The sequence below is a fragment of the Alosa alosa genome, chromosome 5, assembly GCF_017589495.1.
Source record: "Alosa alosa isolate M-15738 ecotype Scorff River chromosome 5, AALO_Geno_1.1, whole genome shotgun sequence".
NCBI classification, from domain to species: Eukaryota; Metazoa; Chordata; class Actinopteri; order Clupeiformes; family Clupeidae; genus Alosa; species Alosa alosa.
This window is the reverse complement of record NC_063193.1, coordinates 18,628,251-18,646,545: the sequence shown is the minus strand read 5'-3', so window position 1 is coordinate 18,646,545 and position 18,295 is coordinate 18,628,251. Positions and strand designations below refer to the sequence as shown.

Sequence of the window (18,295 nt, the reverse complement as noted above, 5' to 3'; positions counted from 1 at the left end):
AGAGGGGCGCGCGGAGTCTCCTCACTGGAGCTCTGGGAAGCTTTAATGGCCCACTCATTTTACTGGGAGCTGGACAGTTACAACTATAGTGGCATTTATACAGTAAGAGTAAGAGTCAGGAAAGCTATTAAGATGGTCAGTATTGCGTCATTTGAGGTCTCTTTTACTCCATCTTGGTAAACTTGTAAACGTTTAATACTTCCGAACAATAAACAGACACAAATAAATAATTCTCCTTACACTTGTTTTTATTTTTGAGAGGCTGAGAAGGCAAAGTCCACACTAAAGCTGTATAATGGTTGTACGACCACAGGAGCAGAGAGATTGGCACTACACAAGACCAGTCCATAATTCCTTGGACCAAAACTGTCAAAGTTTCTATTTATCACAAACATTTTAGTATCTGTCCTTACAGTATATGAGATAACCAACAAATGGATTGTCAGCTGCAAGAAGCCTGTTCTGAATGAAATATATCATATGAAGGTTATTCAAATGACTGGGCACTACTGAGCCCACTTCACTGTCTCTCCTCTGAGTAGATGTGTGTTTTTGCTTTGTAAACTTCCATCTTGGACAATTAGAGATGGCGCAGAAGGCCTCCCAGCTCAGACAAAAATAGACGAGAGGCTGTTGCCTGTCTTGCCTCTAGGCAATATAAAACACATCAGCGTCAAGGGCCGATGATGCACATCTGACTCGCATGCATCATTACTACAGGTGACTCTCAAGAGAGCAAATTATTTCCAGATCATTCTTGGAAAGAGTGTACGACTGGGCTGTAGAGTCACAGTGAATTCACAATGCATTTCCTTCAATCCTGAACATTGGGAGAGATACTGATTACCTGTTGTTTGCCAAGCACACTCTAAACTATATGCATTTGGATAGAAAGGCAATTATGCATGTATAAAGAATAACCAAGTTTATTGTGGAGATACAGTGGGTACTTATTTTGGATGGTGTAGTTTATGACATGCTGAAGCCCAAGGGTTCTCTCCTACTCTGCGGGGCATACAAGATCCTATGGACATCCTGTGGGTCAAATAGCAATGACAGACTGAGGATATTGCAGGAAGATTAGTTTCAAGACTGTTTTATGCCATGATGTTAACAATAGCACAATAGCAAGTGTGTGTGTTTATGTGTGATTATGTGTGCCTTTACAGTGGGGAAATAAGTATTGCGCCTCAACATTTTTTTCCAATGAAGCTATTCACATGAAATTTTCCCCGGACTCAGGAAATCTACACACATAAAGAAATTCAAACATTAAAGTTCTTAAATAAAGTTATATTTAATAAAGTGGAATGACACAAGAAAAAAAGTATTGAACGCAAATTTGAACACGCCCAACTGAAATGTCTTAAATACTTTACGGAAAAGCCTTTGTTTGTAATGACAGCTTCAAGATTTCCTGGATGAAGGAACTAATCCGTCGCAGTATTCAGGTGTGATTTTGGTCCATTCTTCCAAGTCTGCCAGTACCATGAGATAAATAACAGCCCAATACCATGATGCCTCCACCTCCAACTTCACTGTTGGTGTAGTATTATTAGGGTGATGTGAGGGTGATTGTTTCTCCTCCAAACATGGTGTGTAGTATTACAGCCAAAAAGTTCAATTTTGCTCTCGTCTGACTAGACTACATTCTCTCAGTATTTCATAGGCTTGTCCAAAGGTTGTGTAGCAAACTTTAAAGGGACACCTGGCAATGTTTTCGTGTTAATTAATCATCTTCGTAAGTTGGTATATGGTTAAATGACTCATTACAGGGCGAATGAAGACTCTCTCGCCTGCCTCTACTGCCTGTTGGAAGAATATCCCGCTTGCAAGTTCGGTGTATCCTACCCGCGACCTTCAGTCTCACAAGTCTCAGATATCGCGAGAAGCAGGATCAGTTTACATCCTGCATCCACAGCACAGAGGCAGGCTAACGAAACCCGGCTAGCGATTGTTGCAAACGTGTGTATAATGAGAGCCGGCGAAGAAGCAGCGAAAACCCTTGACGGAAGATGCAAACAAAAAGAAAAGAGCTTCAGACCGAGCGAGGGCTCGCACACGTATCGACATGTACAGACGCTAGGGGGAGCTTTGTAGAGAAAAGGCACTCAGGCAGAGACTTTCTAATGAGGAGACACAGCACTCAAAAAATCCTCCATAGAAATGCATGGGGCTAGTTTGTAACGCCGTTACTACACATCACACCACTTCCTCGGCAAAACGTCGACATGTGAATACATTGAGCCAATCATGTGGTGTGATGTGAATACACTGTGTTGTGAAGACATCGCGCCAACCATGTGTTGTGATCTCGCCGCTGGAGCAAGACTGATGTTGTGAAACCTTGCGCACGTGCATTTCTGCCGAAATGGATGCCCGACGAGTGCCCAAAAAGCGTTGCCATATGGCTGCCGAGTGGAGGGACTTGCCTAAAAGGACTTGCCTGGTGTCCCTTTAAACAAGCTTCAACATGTTTTTCTTCAGTAATGGAGTCGTGAGGTGAGCGTGCATAGAGTCCATGGCGGTGGAGTGCACTGTCTATGATTTTCTCTGTAACAATTGGACCTGGTGCCTCCAAGTCTTTCTGGAGCTTTCTACAAGTGGTTCTTGGCTCTTGGGCTACTCTTCTGACTATCTTTTTGACTCAGAAAAAAATGTGTGACGTGTTCAATAAAAAAATGGTGACGTGTTCAATATTTATTTCCCCCACTGTTTGTGTGATTGTGTGTGTGTGTGTGTGTGTGATTGGAGGACTCACAGGGAGTTGGTACTGCAGGGTGCTCTCCATCAGGTTCTGAATCCAGGGCACCTGGGACAGAAGTGAGAACGGAGCCTTCTCCTCCGGCCCAAAGCCCAGATCCTTGTAGATCTTCATTAATTCCTGCCCGGCAAACCAGCCGCCATGTATTAAGATCATTAGGATCGATTGTTGAATCAGTTCTTAGCACTAAACAGATTCAATACCACCTTGCATCATACATATTATTTAACATTAATGTATGTATGTAATATAATGTATGTATGTAAGTATGTTTCTGAAGCATCAGTGAAATTGGATTGGATTGGAAATATCCAAGACACTTGTGTAGTGTGTAAGTCTCTTATAAGTGGAGTGTATAAGTTCACTGTGCTGAATAGTATATAATGTAATATGAGTATGTATATGTGTGTTCCAAACCTCCTTATACTCCTCCTTGCTACTAAGGTTCGGCTGAAAGGGGTTGTGGCAGGAGGTTTTGCTGTCTCTGTGGCAGACCACGTGCAGCAGGGCAGAGATGGTCACCCCCTCGCCGTCAGCGCCCTCGGGGCTCTCCTCCTCCTCCGCCTCGGCCACCTCCTCAGCCTCCTCTCCCATGTATAGCACCGACTGGGGAACACACACACACACACACACACACACACACACACACACACACACACACACATACACTCTTCAGAGTTAGATAAGAACGTGCGCTCCAATTCGCAAACATAGGCGAACGTTTGCAAACAGGTTTCTGTTTGCCTTGAGTTTTTGGCAAATTGCAATTGCAATTTGCGATTGCAAAGACTCGCAAACAGTCTGAGGAGGTAGTTCTCTGCGAACATACAGTGGAACTGGACGTGAGCTTGACAAAGGTAACAATGCAATTATCGTTACAATGGAATGTTAACACCAAATCGTTCAAATTTAACTGTTGAGAGAAAACATGTTCACCACAAACGTTCGGCAATGTTTGCCGAATTTGAACGCACCTCAGAGCTTTGAGAAAATCGTATAACCTTCTTTCATGAACACACATCAGGTGATTTCTACTGACCTTGAGCAGTGGGCTGGTGTTGGACTGGTAGTGCAGAGGTTGTCCAGTGACCAGGCTGAGGGCCCGGACAAAGCCCTGGACGGCGTCTCGGTGGGCGGCCAGGTACAGCAGCATGTCCATATAGTCCAGACGGGCTGCAGGTGAGTCCGGCTCCGCAAACAGCGTGAAGAAAAACTATGCAGCAAACCACAACGCATGAGGAGTGATATTAGGGTTAGTTATGACCCCAACGCATGAGGAGTGATATTAGGGTTAGTTATGACCCCAACACATGAGGAGTGATTTTAGGGTTAGTTATGACCCCAACACATGAGGAGTGATATTAGGGTTAGTTATGACCAGATACTGATATATGCGTTAAGTGTTGCTTGCATGCATAGCAGCTCACCTTCTTTAGGTTAGCCAGCCTGTCATATGGCAATGGTTCAGAGGGGTCATCAGGAATTGCTAAAGTGTCATCGTTTGTAAACCACAGCTCAATCTGAGAAGAAAAAGAAACAGTCTGTATATAAATAACATACTAATGAGCTTAAAGCGTAGCTCTCGCCAAAATGCAACCTAGGGTCTTTTTGTGAATGTACCCGAATCAAACTTTCAAAAGGCCATTTGACCCAAAAACGACAATACAGTCAATCTTAAAAGTGGCACTTCCGTCCTAATTATGCTTTTAAATGAAATTCACAAAAAGACCCTAGGTTGCATTTTGGCGAGAGAAAAAGCAAGCAAAAAGACTAATCAGTATTTCATCAGTTGCTCATCAGTACTTTCGTGGAGGTGGAGGTGGGGGGGGGGGAGGTACCTGCAGGTACTGGTCCTCTGTGATGAAGCCCGTGTGTTGAGGGTCGGCGGCCCGGAAGCGGTTGAGCACCTGGAGCAGAAGCTGCTTGGTGGGCATGGGCCAGGGCAGCGCGGCGCTGAGCAGGAAGAGGCGCCAGTCCAGCATCTCCGAGTCCTGAGACAGGACGGTCACCAGGTCCAGGATCTACACACAAGTCATGGCTCATTGAGGTCAGTGTACGCATGGTTAAAGCAACTTTAGAACTTGCTTCTGTAGGTGTATGGTGTCTGGTTACTGTTGGTTATCTGTTACAACCAGACAGTTTGGTTCAGGCACTCCATGTGATTAAGAACTGCTTTGTGTTGTATGTGTATGTGTATGGGTGCTTTGTATGGGTACTCGACAAGCATGTAAACGAGTACCTGAGACTCTGAGATGTTCATCCAGGTGTCTGGCAGGTCGTTGTCACCCATGTTCATTAATGTCAGCTCCTTTAGGATCTCTGAAAATTCATTACTGGACAGCATCCCTAGAAGCACGTGAGGGAAAACAGGGCTGAACATATCTGAAAAAGGATCGTCAAATACACACCACACAAAATAAGGTGAGCTCCCGTTTCTGACCTGAGGGGGCGACCTTGAGCAGCTGGCTGTGGAAGGCCTGCAGCTGGAGGATGGTGAGGGTGGTGTCCACGGGCACCTCCTGGGCAGGGGGCCGCGGCGGAGGGCTGGGGCTGGGCAGCACGCGCAGGTCCCCGTCCACAAAGAAGTCGGTGCACACCAGCATGAGCTCGTGCGGGACTTTGGTGGCCGATTCAATGTGGTGGCGCGCCACCTCTGCCAGCTGATCGATGCTGTGGGGTGTCACAAAAACGTTTCCATCACACCACACTGCATCATTGCTGAGACAAACAATGCACACTAGAAATGTTCTGACACCACAAGGACTTCACACACACATACACACACACACACACACAAAAGCTACAGTGCTCAGCAGTGATGTACTCACATATACTCCTTATGCTTGACCATCACCCACACACATCCCAAGATGTCCCCTCTCCAAAAAATGACAGCTCAAATCATGTGCCTCAGCTAAACACCTATCAATGAGACCACAGGCTGCCCTCACCTGCCCATCTCAGCCAGGAAGCGAGCGCCCAGCCAGTCCTCCAGGGTTCTGAAGGTGTGGTCAGCGCGGGTCTGCAGGCTCTGTATCGTCTCCACAGCCTGCCGCTTTATCAGCTTCAGACGCTGCTTCACCGCACAGTCTGACGGGCGCACAGCACCACACACACAGACACATAGGCATGCGCACACACACACACACACACACACACACACACACACACACACACACACACGTACACACACACACACACACACACACACACACACACACACACACACACACACACACACACATACACACAAAACCAAAAGAAGGGGAAAAATGTGTTTCATTGTTCGTGGTCACACTATGTCACTCTCGAGACCTAAGGGAAGATTTTCAGACCCATATGTGATGTGCTCAACATTTCCCAACACTGAATGAACACGCGGCGGTCACCTTCATGCTCCAGGGCTGCCAGGTACTCCTGTCTGATCTTGGTCCTGATGGCCACCTTGCGGGCCTCCTGCAGGTCCAGGACAGGCGGAGGGCTGGGCTCCTGGGTTGGGGACGAATCTGAGAACCAGAGCAGGCCCAGCGGGGGTAAGGTCAACACAGAGAGAGAGCAGGGCTCACAGACAGAGCGAGAGAGAGAGAGAGTGAGAGGGAGAAAAGAGAGAAAAAGAAAGAAACAGAGAGAAGGAGAGGTAGATACAAGGGAGAAGAGAGAAAGAGAAAGATTAAAAAGAGAGAGAAAAGGAGAAAGAGAGAGAAAGTGTGAGAGAGCGAGAGCGAGAGAGAGAGAGAGAGAGCGAGAGAGAGAGAGAGAGAGAGAGAGAGAGAGCGAGAGAGAGAGAGAGAGAGAGAGAGCGAGAGAGAGAGAGAGAGAGAGAGAGAGATGGGTGGGGTGGGGCTGCACCTTTCTTCTTGGCTGCTCCTCCTCCTCCTCCTCCTCCTCCTCCTCCTCCTTTCTTCTTGTCCTTGGCGGAGGTGGCGGGGGCCGAGGCCTGGGACATGCGGAGCTGACGCTCACGCTCCAGCACCTGCTTGTCTCGACTCTCCTCCACCTCCTGCTGCTGAAGCTCTGCCTGCATCTGGACACACATCCCACACAGCGCAACTTGACCAACAAGCCCCAGCACATGCCATTGCATCTGGACACCCAACACAGCGCAACTTGACCAACAAACCCCAGTACATGCCCCTATGACACCTCATAGTGCTGCTTTTGTAGAATTACATCATTGCTGTAAATCAAAAAGATCTTTTTTAACGAAACTACTAATGACACCATTTTTTTTTACCACAAATAAGTAAAACGGATCAGCTACTATAACAACCATCCCCTTGATTGAAACTGGCTCTTAAATTCCAATTCAATTATTGAATTTCACTTGCATTTCAATTGAGGTAGCAAACAGGAAGTAGAATTGCAATTCGAATTGTGCACAACCCTGGTGAGAAAGTCTTCCAGGATGATGTGCAAATAGATCGTATAATAGTAAAATGATTCCCTGTTCTGATGATGATGGAGCAGACCAGGCCATGTGTAAATAAATACCCACCAGGTTGTTTACAGCCGTCAGGGCAGCTTGGTACGTGTCATTGACCAGCTTCTCATCAGCTTGGGACGAGCCCCTCTGCTTTGCCGAGTCTGCAGTAAGGGGCCTCCTCGCAATCAGGGGGACGCTGAAACCAAACGGACAGAAGTCAGTACTTACTGTGAGTGGGACTGATTCAAAGTAACCCAATGGACGTATTCACTTCAGACAATAAAAGATAGAATGTCTATGGATTCTCTTGAAGACAATGCTCGACTCTACATGCAATTAAATGGAAGGTTTTATTTTTTCAATTCATGGTTTGATCTAACATAATATGATCATTGTAGCACTGAACATTGAGCACGGTGCGGTTTGTTCTTAGGCCTTCTGGGCGTCACTTACATCTTTGTTTTCTTCTCCTCTGGTCCATCTGAGTCCTTTTTCCCGCCACTTTTGCTGGCTCTGTCGGGGGTCACTGAGCCAGGGGGGCTGCTTCACACACCGGCACACACACACACACACACACACACACACACACACACACACACACACACACACACACACACACACACAGCATTGACCTACTGATTCATTGACTGATTGACTAAAGGCCTTGGTACTGCAGTAGGAAATCTAGTTCACTGACACTATACAGATATGAAAAAAAAAAAAAACACACACACAAAATCAAACCTGTCCCCAAAACTTTTTTGACCAGAGTCGGTGTGTGCAAAAATGATTGACACAACATAAATTCATACCTATTATTTAATTGTGTGAATATTTCGGACGAGAAATCTGGGCTCCGTGTGCAGTAAAGATCTGCAAAAGGCCTTTGCAATAAAGATCCCAAGTGTGACTGGAGCCAGACATACCTATACTTACCTTTTGGATTTTTCTCCAGCGTTCCCCTCCTCGTCCTCCACGATGTCCAGCAGGGGAATGCAGGTGAAGTCAGCAGGTACCTCCGGCAGCACGGTCCCACGCATGCTGTAGTAGTAGTCCCGCAAGAGACGCAGGGTGTCCTGGAAACGGTCCACCTCCACCTTGTGTTGTCCGGACAACACAACACAACACACAAACAGGCTTTTGTGATGATGTGATATCCTGAACACAGTTGAGTTACAAGAGAAATCTGAAAGGCCAGCCCTGATGAGAATCAAGTTTTGAACCCGGTTAACATATGTATGATGTCTGCCACATTTTATAAGACATCATGAGTGAAATAAGCTGTCAAAGTCATGGCCAAGGATTTCAACCAATCACAGCGCAGGTGGGCCAATTCAGGCATCAAGAGTGCATCAAGAGTGCACAAAACCAATCCTGAATACCTGGGGACGGGAAAATTCTTAATGAAGATGCTAACAAGCTAGCTAATGTGTCAGCTGCAGCAGCCAGTAGCAGGTGAGCAGTGTGTGGAGAGGGGGCGGGGCCAGATAGTTAGGTGTAATAAGGTGTACTATTTAAGCCACTTTAAGGCCATGACAGGATTTTTTTCATGAAAACAACTTCTGAGTGAATGTAGACTTCAGAGGAAAAGAGAAGAGATTTAGGGGTATAATAAACTGCTGGAGTGTGTCTTGAAATGTTCTGCAAGGAAAGCTGTTCAACTCTATTCCACATAGAATTTGTAGACTTCCCCCTGTACCTCTATTCTACCCATACGATTGCGTTGTCATGTACGCTCATGGTCTGGGAGTGTGGCTGCCTGAGAGACTGGACAGACAGGGCTCCCTCCACACTGTACCTGCATGAGCGAGTAGAAGTGGTTATGGAGCAGCGCGGCGTGGTCCTCCAGCCAGCCGTCCTCCGTCAGCGCCGCCCGCTCCTGCTCGGCCTCCTCCTTCTTCCGGTCGCAGATGTCCCACAGGCGCTCACGCAGGTCCTGTGGACGGAGACGGACGGGGACACAGGAGAGCGGACTCAGAGAAGAGAAGAGCTGACCGTGGCGCTCTAGTTCTCTAAACAACACACACTCAAGAAGAGCAACGCACTGACAGTGTAGCGACAGCAGCTCATGCAGAGCTGTAGCTATGTCATGGCCTTTAAGGAGCCCATGGGTTAGGGATATTGCAGTCACACACAATTGCTCTGTTACACACTCATTGGTTCTAATACAAGAGGCGATATATGAACAAATCTATTCTTATTTTTGGTCGTACTCATTGACTTCTGGGATTCACCAGACACACAAGTTTTTACTCGTCTCATCAAGTAATCTGTTGGCCCAAACATTTTGTGATATATTAGCACAAATGTAGGCATCCCTGATATGTGAAGTGCTTTTCCTTAAGTGTACTGGTGCTTCTTTCCTAAGCAGAGTAAGTGTATTCAAAGGCTGTCTCTCTTTTTCAGTTACATCCAAGCGCTGGTGCAGCTCTGCCTGGGTTTCCTCGTCCTCCCTCATGTCGTCTGGGATGGTGTTAAAGTCCTGCTGCCACTGGCACACAAACTCCTGCTTCAGGTCGGGACGCTTCAGGTACTGCTTAAAATCATCCCTACAACAAGCAAAGGTAAACAGCCGGCTAAAAACAACCAGCTAAAAATGACACCTATGTTTTTCACTAGTTTTCAACAGAACTTAGAGAGAAGTCAGACATGAGTTTGATCTCAAAAATTAGAACTGCATTTCAATGTGTGTCCCTCAGTGTGTGTGAAACACACACGCCTTATGATACTAACATCTTTGCCAGCATTAGTGAACACTATATTTGTTACCTCACACTGTGCAGGTGATGGATTATCAGGTTCCTCTCCCTGCGTAGGTTCTGCATCACTGCCTTCACGTTTGTCACATAAGAGTCACACACGTTGTCCCAGTAGGGAACCAGATACTCAGAGACCTCCTGAACACCAAACACAAAAGACAGATGAATGGGCAGATGGTTAATAAGGCCAGTCACTGCATTCTCCATACTGTGCTGAAGAAGGTGGCTAGACAGAGGGAGAACCCTGGGCTGTGGTGGTACCTTAGGCAAAGGCTCGTCCACGTACACCCAGTCATCAGACCCTGGAACAGCTGAGTCTGGACTGCTACTCTCTCCGAGAGCATGCTCAAAGGAGGAAGACACTGATAGCCTTCTGACTGGCGCCAGCCCACTTCCTAGGAATCAAAAATTTATGATTAGATACTGTGTGAAAAAGTAATCCCAGACACGCATGCACACTTAGCTTTCGATCTCTAAATAAGTGAGGAAAGGGAACCAATAAAGGAGTGCTCTGCACCTACCAGAGAGTTTTCCAGAAAGCTGGCGGCGTGAGTCCTTCCCCTCGATGGAGTGAGTTGATTTTTTTTCTTTGAGCCCCTCTATTTGACTGTGTGATGCTGTAGGAGAAACAGATGTTAACTGGAGCAATTGGATCTCCCAGCTTCAAGTATGATAATATGAAGACTGATGTCTCCCCTCATCTTCTCCACTGTGTCTACGCACTCCGATTTAGATTCTGATTGACACTAAGGGCACTAATTTACATGGTGGGCAAAGTGCAAAGTCTAATGTCTAACCAAAACCAATTTAATAATGAGGCGAAATCTATTTGCTAATTCAAGAAAACTTTAAGAACAAACACTGGTGGGTCCGCTGCTCCCACATGCCATACCATCATGTGCCTTAGTTCATGTTCAGGACTAATTGCTCATAATTTACTGTATGTAAAGTCTCTAAAAATATACTGGGAGGGACTAGTAACATCCAGGACCTGACCATGGTCCACCTGCCAGCCTGCTCACCTCTGGGGGACTGGGTTATGGACTTAGAGCGGGGTCGCTGGGTGGTCAGGCCCTCCTGGGCCAGAGCAGATGAGGAGGCAGCAGGGGTCGTCGTGGACAGAGGCGGTCCGGCCACAGATGAGACCGATTCCGATTGGGCAGCAATCTCAGCTGACAAACAGGGCACAGCACCTTCAGAACTGCCATTCAAATTGCTAATCTAATCTAATTACCCCCTTCACACACTTAACCTGACAAATTCTTAACAGACAAATTCTTATATGACAATAACTCTATTTCCGGAACACAGACCTTTGTAGCGTCAAGCCAATATGGCCATCAGTATTCTGCTTCAAAATCAGCAGCATGGACTGGGTTTAAACTTTAAACTATAAAGAGTCACCTCTAAATAGGAACAAAAGATGATAAGCAACATGAAACAAGGGAATTGTACAGTATAGTAAGGTGCATTTACCTTTCTCAGTGCTTATTATGGTGTCTTGAATAATTTGTTCAACTTTTTTGAAGACTGTCACTTCATCTGCTTGAGCATTGACCTTTACCAGAACATTTTGCTTCCCTGAAAACCACTCCTCCAGTTTGGGCCACGTGTCCTGGAAACCTGTTATCCTGTCACAACGATGACAAAACATGTTTTCTTAAATTTTTTAATTAACAAATAATAATAATGAACTTACACAGACAGAGAAAGAGAAAATACTTGCAAACTAAATACCAACCCAGCTCTCAAGAATAGGGGCAAAAAAGTTCCTACCAGTGCTGTAGCTGTTTTCCCTTCAGGTTAAGTTTTGAGGAGCTTCTAACAGCCTGTTCTGTTGTGTCGTCCTGAGTAGTGGGCACCTCTCCTTCAGGTTTTTGGTCATCGTCCTTCACTTGGGCAGGGCTCTGCTCCTTAACTACTAGAAAACATTTACATGTCATGCCAACAGGAACATAGGCACAATAAGGCAACCTGGTGGATTACGACGTAACACACTGTTACTCACTGGCCTGCTTGGCAGCGCGGTCAAGAACAACGTCGTCCGCCACCTCCATGAGGATGACCAGGTCCAGGGCTTTGGAGGAAGGGGGCGCCTCCTGAGGCACGTTCTTGTCCACGGCCAGACTGGCCTTGCTGCTCTTCCCGCTGGGCTTGTCGGGGTCAGAGCCACTCAGGGCTTTCTCCAGGAGCTTGGCCTGGGCCACATCAACAGGGAATCCATCCAAAATCCAGCCACACCCTGCTGGAACATGCCTTAACAGAAAAAAAACACATGGTCAGAAAAATAAGTGTCCAACACATGTATTTGACTATACTGAATGTCAACTGTTGCAACTGAGGTATTAAAATGAATACATAGCATTCAAACAAAACACATAATGTACAGCACATTACATGAAACATTTCATCACCTAATAGCATCGACAATAATGTCCACTAGAAGCTCATTGGGGACCGCCTGGCCTTCCCTCAGGACCTTCTCCACTGCAGCTCCATGCTGCGCTCTCATGGACAACTATGGACAGACACCTCACGGCTGAGTGACTCAGGAACCCAAGACAAGTCTCTGTTAAGGTCTGAATTCCCTATGGTGTGTATGGCGAACTCACCTGAGGCGTGACCTCTTTCTCTGGAGTTCCTTTCTGCTTAGGATCCTCACCTGGTGTAGCTGATAATAAGATCACACATTTATTTTCAAATCTCATCTTTTGCAAATGAGACCTCAGGGACACCTATGCTATCTGAATTGCAGTTATTATACAGCATGGAATACCAAAATAGGTCTGGTACATTTCCACATAAACTATCCAGCACAATCACCTTGAAAAGGTTTTGCCCATAGTTATGAAAAGAACATCAAAATGGTGGGGCTCAATGAACAGAATAGCACAAACAAAAACAACAAAAAACGCACAAACCAGCTTCATGTGATGTGAGTGCCTCCTCTTTCTCACTTTCCCTTTCTGACTCATCAGCATCCTTGTTTGGGGAATCGATGCCCTCTACAGCCTGGCACCAAACAGAAAAAAAACAGAGTTCAGGGTGTGCTTCAAAAACGTCTCATGACGCCATCTGGATTACTCATCAGGGCAGATATCACTGACCTCACATTCTTTCTTCTCAACTACTTCAGTTTCTCCTGCTTGAAATGCAGCAAGGGCTTCTTGAATCAAAACTGTAGCTGAGAGGACATGGATGCCATGGACTAAACAAAACAAAATAAGAAAACACTTAAATACACACAAAGCACTGACAACTCAGAAATACCAATTACTGTACAAGGACAAGGTGTTCCCAATTCAATCAAACCTTGTGCAATTTTGGACAGGCAAGTTGTCTTCCCAGAGAGAACTTTTCCGAGGACACAGGCTTTCAGTAAGAAGCAAGGAAACAGAGGTGGTGGGGTCCCAGGTTTAGGTGGGTTCACAATGTTCTGCAGCCGGTGCACTATGTGTCCAAGGATATCATTGTTGGATGGTGGACTTTTTGGATCTCCTTCCTCAGGCCAAGCCCAGTCCCCTGTCATGCTCTTACAAATGTTTTGTCTTTTTAATCTCATGTAATAGAGCTCCTTGAATCTTTTTTAAGAACATGTCTGCTAGTTTTGTACTATGAAACACTCAAAGCTTAACATTTTCGTATGTGTAAATAAAGTATGTACGGTATAGTATTATGGAAAGAAAAATAGTGCTGCCCCCCTTTCTGCACTTACCACATACTCATCATAGTCCTGTCTATTGAGCAGTGCCTCCTTCTCTAACTCTATGAGCTGCTCAGGGGTGGGTTCTGCTGGTGCTGGGTCCACACAGGCCTGCTCATACAGGGGCTTCCCACTAAAGAACAGCTCCTTCCACTCTCGCATCATCTTAGCAGGGATGAGACTGCAGAAACATGGGGCCTCATGTTACTGAACACAGCTACTTGCCAAACAGTGGTGGTGGTGTATTATACAAAGCAAGTACCTATTAGATTGCTCTCACATGCAACCATGTTGATGAATGTAGAAATCAGTCTATTTAATACATCATGGGACATGGGATATTATCTGATATGAAAGGTGATTTTTAATTAATACTGGTTAATTGGAAATTAAAATGTATTCATAAATATGTTTCGGTATATTTCCATATACAGTTTATGAGTTGCAGGAAAAGGAAGCAGACATAATTTACAATAAGTTACATTTTTTATTTGAACACCTCATGATACCATATAAAATGACAATATCAGGGTCTAAAAACTGAGCTTATTAGGATTCCAGGAACTCCAAAAGAATTATCACGCACATAACTATAACAACATTTGAGTGAGTCAAATAAGTGAGACAGAATGTACCGGTATTTGGACAGGAACAGTCCATCTATCAAAACTACGGCATGGTGCACTTCAGAAATATGCTGTACATACTTTGCAGTGAAGAGGCGATACTCCCCAGCTTTGGTGGCCAGGTCCACTACTTGCTCCAGAACCTCTTTGCAGAAGTCATAGTGCTTCCTGTACCGCACCTGGGCCCGGTCAGCTGCAATCCTATCATGTAATTCAATTTCCTTCTGGGCCTCCTCTGTCTGCTCCAGTCTGGCCTGCCTGGCTAGAGCCTGATAAATAGGGTTAGCGCTTCAATCACCTCTCACATAATCATGATTAGCTAATACCTACAGTATACAGTATGCAAGCATGTCAAGCAGCAAAGAATGCAGTAAACTGTCCACAAGATTGCAGCTACTAGCATGTTCATGTTCTGTATGTGGTTGTGTATCTCTATGTCATAGTCATTTTCAGTGTAGTGCATGTTTTCAGAGTGACGTCTATCTACCACTGGGAACACAGGAAGTGATGGCCAGGAAATGTGAACTTTGACCCCTGTCCACGCAGCCCACCGCTATCTCACCGCTTCCCTGTCCAGCGCCTCCTGGAAGTCCCTCTGGCGCTGCTCCTGGTGCTGCCTCTCGCGGAGGATGCGGTTCTGGCGCAGGACCTCCTTCTGCTGGCGCATCTGCATGAGCTGCACGGCCAGCCGTTTCTCCTGCTGGGACTGACGCATCAGACGCTCCACCAGCTGTTCCTCCCGCAGCGCCTCCTACACGAGCAAGCGCGCCACTGACTCATCAGCATGCAGTTTACACTGAGACACAGTGCTACTGTATGTCATTTTAGCTGCTCATGGAAATTGTGTTGACTTATAACACTGCACATTGGATACACAAATGACATCTCAGGTGCAATAACAATTATGATCAGATCCACATACATGAATGGCTCAATGTGAAGCAGCAGGTGAACTATTATGTCAAATAAGTTAGTAAGACTAGTAGAGTCCAGTCGTGCAGTGGTCACCTCCTGGGCCTCGTGGGCCCGAAGCTGTTCCACCAGGACCCGGCGCCGCCGCTTCTCCCTCTGCTCTCGGGCCGCTGTGTCCTCCTCCAGGCGCTGGCGGATCTTCTGGATGTACTCTGAGTTGGCTTTGATCATCTCGTCTGGGCTCAGGGTGTGATGCAGCACCTGGGCCGTGTCCGTACTGCAGTCAAAGGCCACCTCTCCATCACTGTCACAGAGAAAGACAGAGAGAGAGAGAGAGAGAGAGAGAGAAAGAGAAAGAGAGAGAGAAAGGGAGAGAGAAATGTAGAGGGCGGCACATGATCGAGATATTCAACCACTTTCTATTTGCATTACAGAATATCTATTTGTAAGAATCTATTTTCATCACAGAAAATATCAACATTAGGACATAAAATGTATTAATTAGCATGAATAATACCATAATCAGAGAACGCACATAATAATTTAAATACCTCAAGCCTGGAGGACACAGTCTCTTTATGCTCTTCTCAAACTGGGCAATTTCCAGATGAACATTCTAGACAAAGCAAAGTTTGTCAAACACTTGTCTTACTGGGTGAGGATACCATTGGGATTAGAAGTGACTCCTACTGATGTGGCAAATGTTTTCCACTTTTCCAGACGATTCCACTACACCCAACTACAGGTTAATGCTAAAGAAGATTATCTCTCTACCTTGGCCTCAACCTGTTTCCTCTGGTGGCGTTGCCTCTCGAGGGCTTTGAGGGTGCGGTTCGGCGGGGGCTTAGGAATCTGGATGCTGGCCGTCAGAATGCGACTCATGATCTCCTGCTGTTTCTTGCGGGTCAGTCTGAGCTGCAATAACATTCCAACAGAGTAAATATGAGCATAGAATAAGTATTCAGTGCGGTGTCACTAAAACCAGACAGCTGTTTTCCCCCCTCTCTCCCACTGAGTACCTTTTCTATATCCTGGAGTCTCAGCTGCTCCTGTTCTTGTCGCCGTTTCTGGTCCTCCACCAGGTCCGCCATGACGGACTTGTTGTACATGTCCTGCGCTTTCATCTCGAACCGCTGGCTGATCAGCTGCATCTTGATCTCTGCCTCTCTCTTGACCACCATTTTGAGACGCTAGAAGACGTCCGAGACAAAAACAGACACATCACAACAAATCACACAGTGGGATGATATTTCAGTGGGATGATATTACTGTGACCTAATTTATTCTGATTTATTCTTATGTCTGATTCTGTCTGAGTCTGGTTTTGTGCATAACATGTACAGCACATTGAAGGACCACTGTGTATGACAACGTGCTATATAAATACATTTGACCTAGGCAGAGCACTCATTGCTATGATGGCCAGCTCACCTCAGTGTATATGTCATTCTCCACCCGGTGTAGGCGGGCAGTGGCGGCCGGCTGCATGGTCTCCATTGCTGTGCCAGTGAGCCCTGCCTTTTTCTTATTCTGCAGCAGGATGAAGAGCTGGTACAGGAGCCTTGTGGCTGCCCCAGGCTGGCCCTGCATGACCGCCTTTGCCAGGGCCAGGTCAAAGGGCACACCAAGCAGGTGCAGTGTGGGTTCCATCCTTGTGAAGTTGTTGAGCTTAGCATTTGATGAGCTAAAGGGAGGGTGGAAGATAGTGAGCTGGATCTTGATTTATTGCATCATATTTGAAATCCATGATGAGAACTCTGAATCTAATATTTCTGGATATGAAAATATTGAGATCTTGTTTTTTGACTAACGTTACTTAATAAGCACTCTTAATTTTTCGAGCATCCAAGTAGCCAAGGAACTAAAGTAGCAACTACCTGCTCTTTGAGAACTGGTCGAAGTCATTCTGAAGTTCGTACTTATGCAAAACTTCACCGATCAAATACCCATTTGAAAAATCCTTGGAAATAGTGGACTGCTCTGTGAATATCAGCATAAATCACGGTTACAATAGCTTCTAATTACATTTTTAGTGGCAAACAAAATTACTATAACATAATATTTTTCTAATAATAACATTTCCTACCTCGCAAGAAAAACATAATTAACGTTTAGTTTGCCAGAAAGCTAGCTGTTGGGTTGGGAACTATCAATCAGTAATAACGTTATCATACCACTGCTAACAACAACTGAATAAAGATGCTGAATAGTTAGCGGGCTACTTACCCACAACTTTTGACAGTCGAAGCTCTGAGTTCAGCCATCGGCACAATATATCAGACATATTGCCCAAGATAAATCATTGAAATCTATTGATTGCAATTAGATAACGTTATGGCTTTCCATGGCTTTGGTTTTCTGGCTAGCACGATATCTTAACCAAATTGTACACAGACATCCGTGACTGTCGTTGCCGTGGTAACGTGTCAACTGAGTGGAAGGTGTCGTCAGGTGCTGAGAGCAAGAGGTGGCCGAGACATACAGTACACCAATAGGGTTTCACAAACAAACACGCACAAATAAAAGTGCATGCAAAAATCTGCTTTTTTACCCTATTTATTTGTTAAGTATGAATGTTTTTTTGTTTTTTTTTCCTGAGATTAAGAGGATTGAGAGACTTCTTCCCATGCACAGGCGGCCAGTGGTTTTCAAAGTGGGGGCAACGAGAGGGTGCCAGGGGGCCTCAGCAAATTGGAGGGAAAAATAAAAGCAACAAATAAATACATTTGACAATTTTAAAATATACCTATTACTATGAGGGTTGTTATACAATGCCATTATAATAATGTGACGCATATCTGAAAATTATTATTATTTTCCATGATAATGACTGGGAATAATAGTCGTGATAGCTCTCATATAGCAGAAAGCCCCAAATACAATTTTTACACACTGTATGCTCCATCGCGAAGTGCTTGTGGCTAAAATAATTATTAGGATTAGCTTAATGTATTTTTACATTTGCCGTAGTATTGTCGATGGGTTTAATAAGGGGGTCCTTGGCCAGAACCTAGTGGTAGGCTATTTGGGGGGCCTTGTCGTGGAAAAGTTTAGGAACCCCTGGGCTAGGCTACCAATGTGCAGTTTAGTTACTACATTGAAACAATT

The 18,295-nt window shown here is 45.5% G+C and overlaps 1 protein-coding gene across 3 annotated transcripts; it reads right to left on the bottom strand.

The window, feature by feature from the left end:
• Nucleotides 1–910: 910 nt before the first annotated feature.
• spef2 (sperm flagellar 2) lies at nucleotides 911–17,597 on the bottom strand. Of its 3 annotated transcripts, none has more exons than XM_048244401.1 (38): nucleotides 17,414–17,597; nucleotides 17,065–17,167; nucleotides 16,619–16,871; nucleotides 16,207–16,377; nucleotides 15,962–16,102; nucleotides 15,739–15,803; nucleotides 15,284–15,491; nucleotides 14,838–15,026; nucleotides 14,357–14,544; nucleotides 13,662–13,830; nucleotides 13,259–13,478; nucleotides 13,054–13,154; nucleotides 12,868–12,958; nucleotides 12,559–12,617; nucleotides 12,361–12,464; nucleotides 11,955–12,202; nucleotides 11,723–11,867; nucleotides 11,423–11,577; nucleotides 10,969–11,118; nucleotides 10,468–10,563; nucleotides 10,208–10,341; nucleotides 9,957–10,084; nucleotides 9,598–9,736; nucleotides 8,986–9,123; nucleotides 8,124–8,284; nucleotides 7,641–7,730; nucleotides 7,260–7,383; nucleotides 6,614–6,788; nucleotides 6,154–6,270; nucleotides 5,716–5,854; nucleotides 5,205–5,434; nucleotides 5,004–5,110; nucleotides 4,603–4,785; nucleotides 4,192–4,284; nucleotides 3,804–3,977; nucleotides 3,182–3,370; nucleotides 2,762–2,884; nucleotides 911–1,035 (listed from the first exon to the last, which is right to left on the bottom strand). In XM_048244401.1, the coding sequence occupies exons 1-38, from the start codon at nucleotides 17,469–17,471 to the stop codon at nucleotides 970–972; spliced, it is 5,424 nt and encodes a 1,807-aa protein (XP_048100358.1). In that variant the 5' UTR covers nucleotides 17,472–17,597; the 3' UTR covers nucleotides 911–969. The 3 variants fall into 3 exon arrangements, with proteins under 3 accessions (XP_048100358.1, XP_048100359.1, XP_048100360.1); XM_048244402.1 differs by having other exon boundaries at nucleotides 7,641–7,727; XM_048244403.1 differs by having other exon boundaries at nucleotides 11,723–11,864.
• Between the last annotated feature and the right edge of the window lie 698 nt (nucleotides 17,598–18,295).

Coding starts and splice junctions, on each gene's coding strand:
- spef2 (XM_048244401.1), bottom strand. CDS start 17,471: ATGTCTGATATATTGTGCCGATGGCTGAACTCAGAGCTTCGACTGTCA. Junction 16,872..17,064: donor GACCAGTTCTCAAAGAGCAG/GTAGTTGCTACT, acceptor CCCTCCCTTTAG/CTCATCAAATGCTAAGCTCA. Junction 12,959..13,053: donor TTGAGAAGAAAGAATGTGAG/GTCAGTGATATC, acceptor GTTTGGTGCCAG/GCTGTAGAGGGCATCGATTC.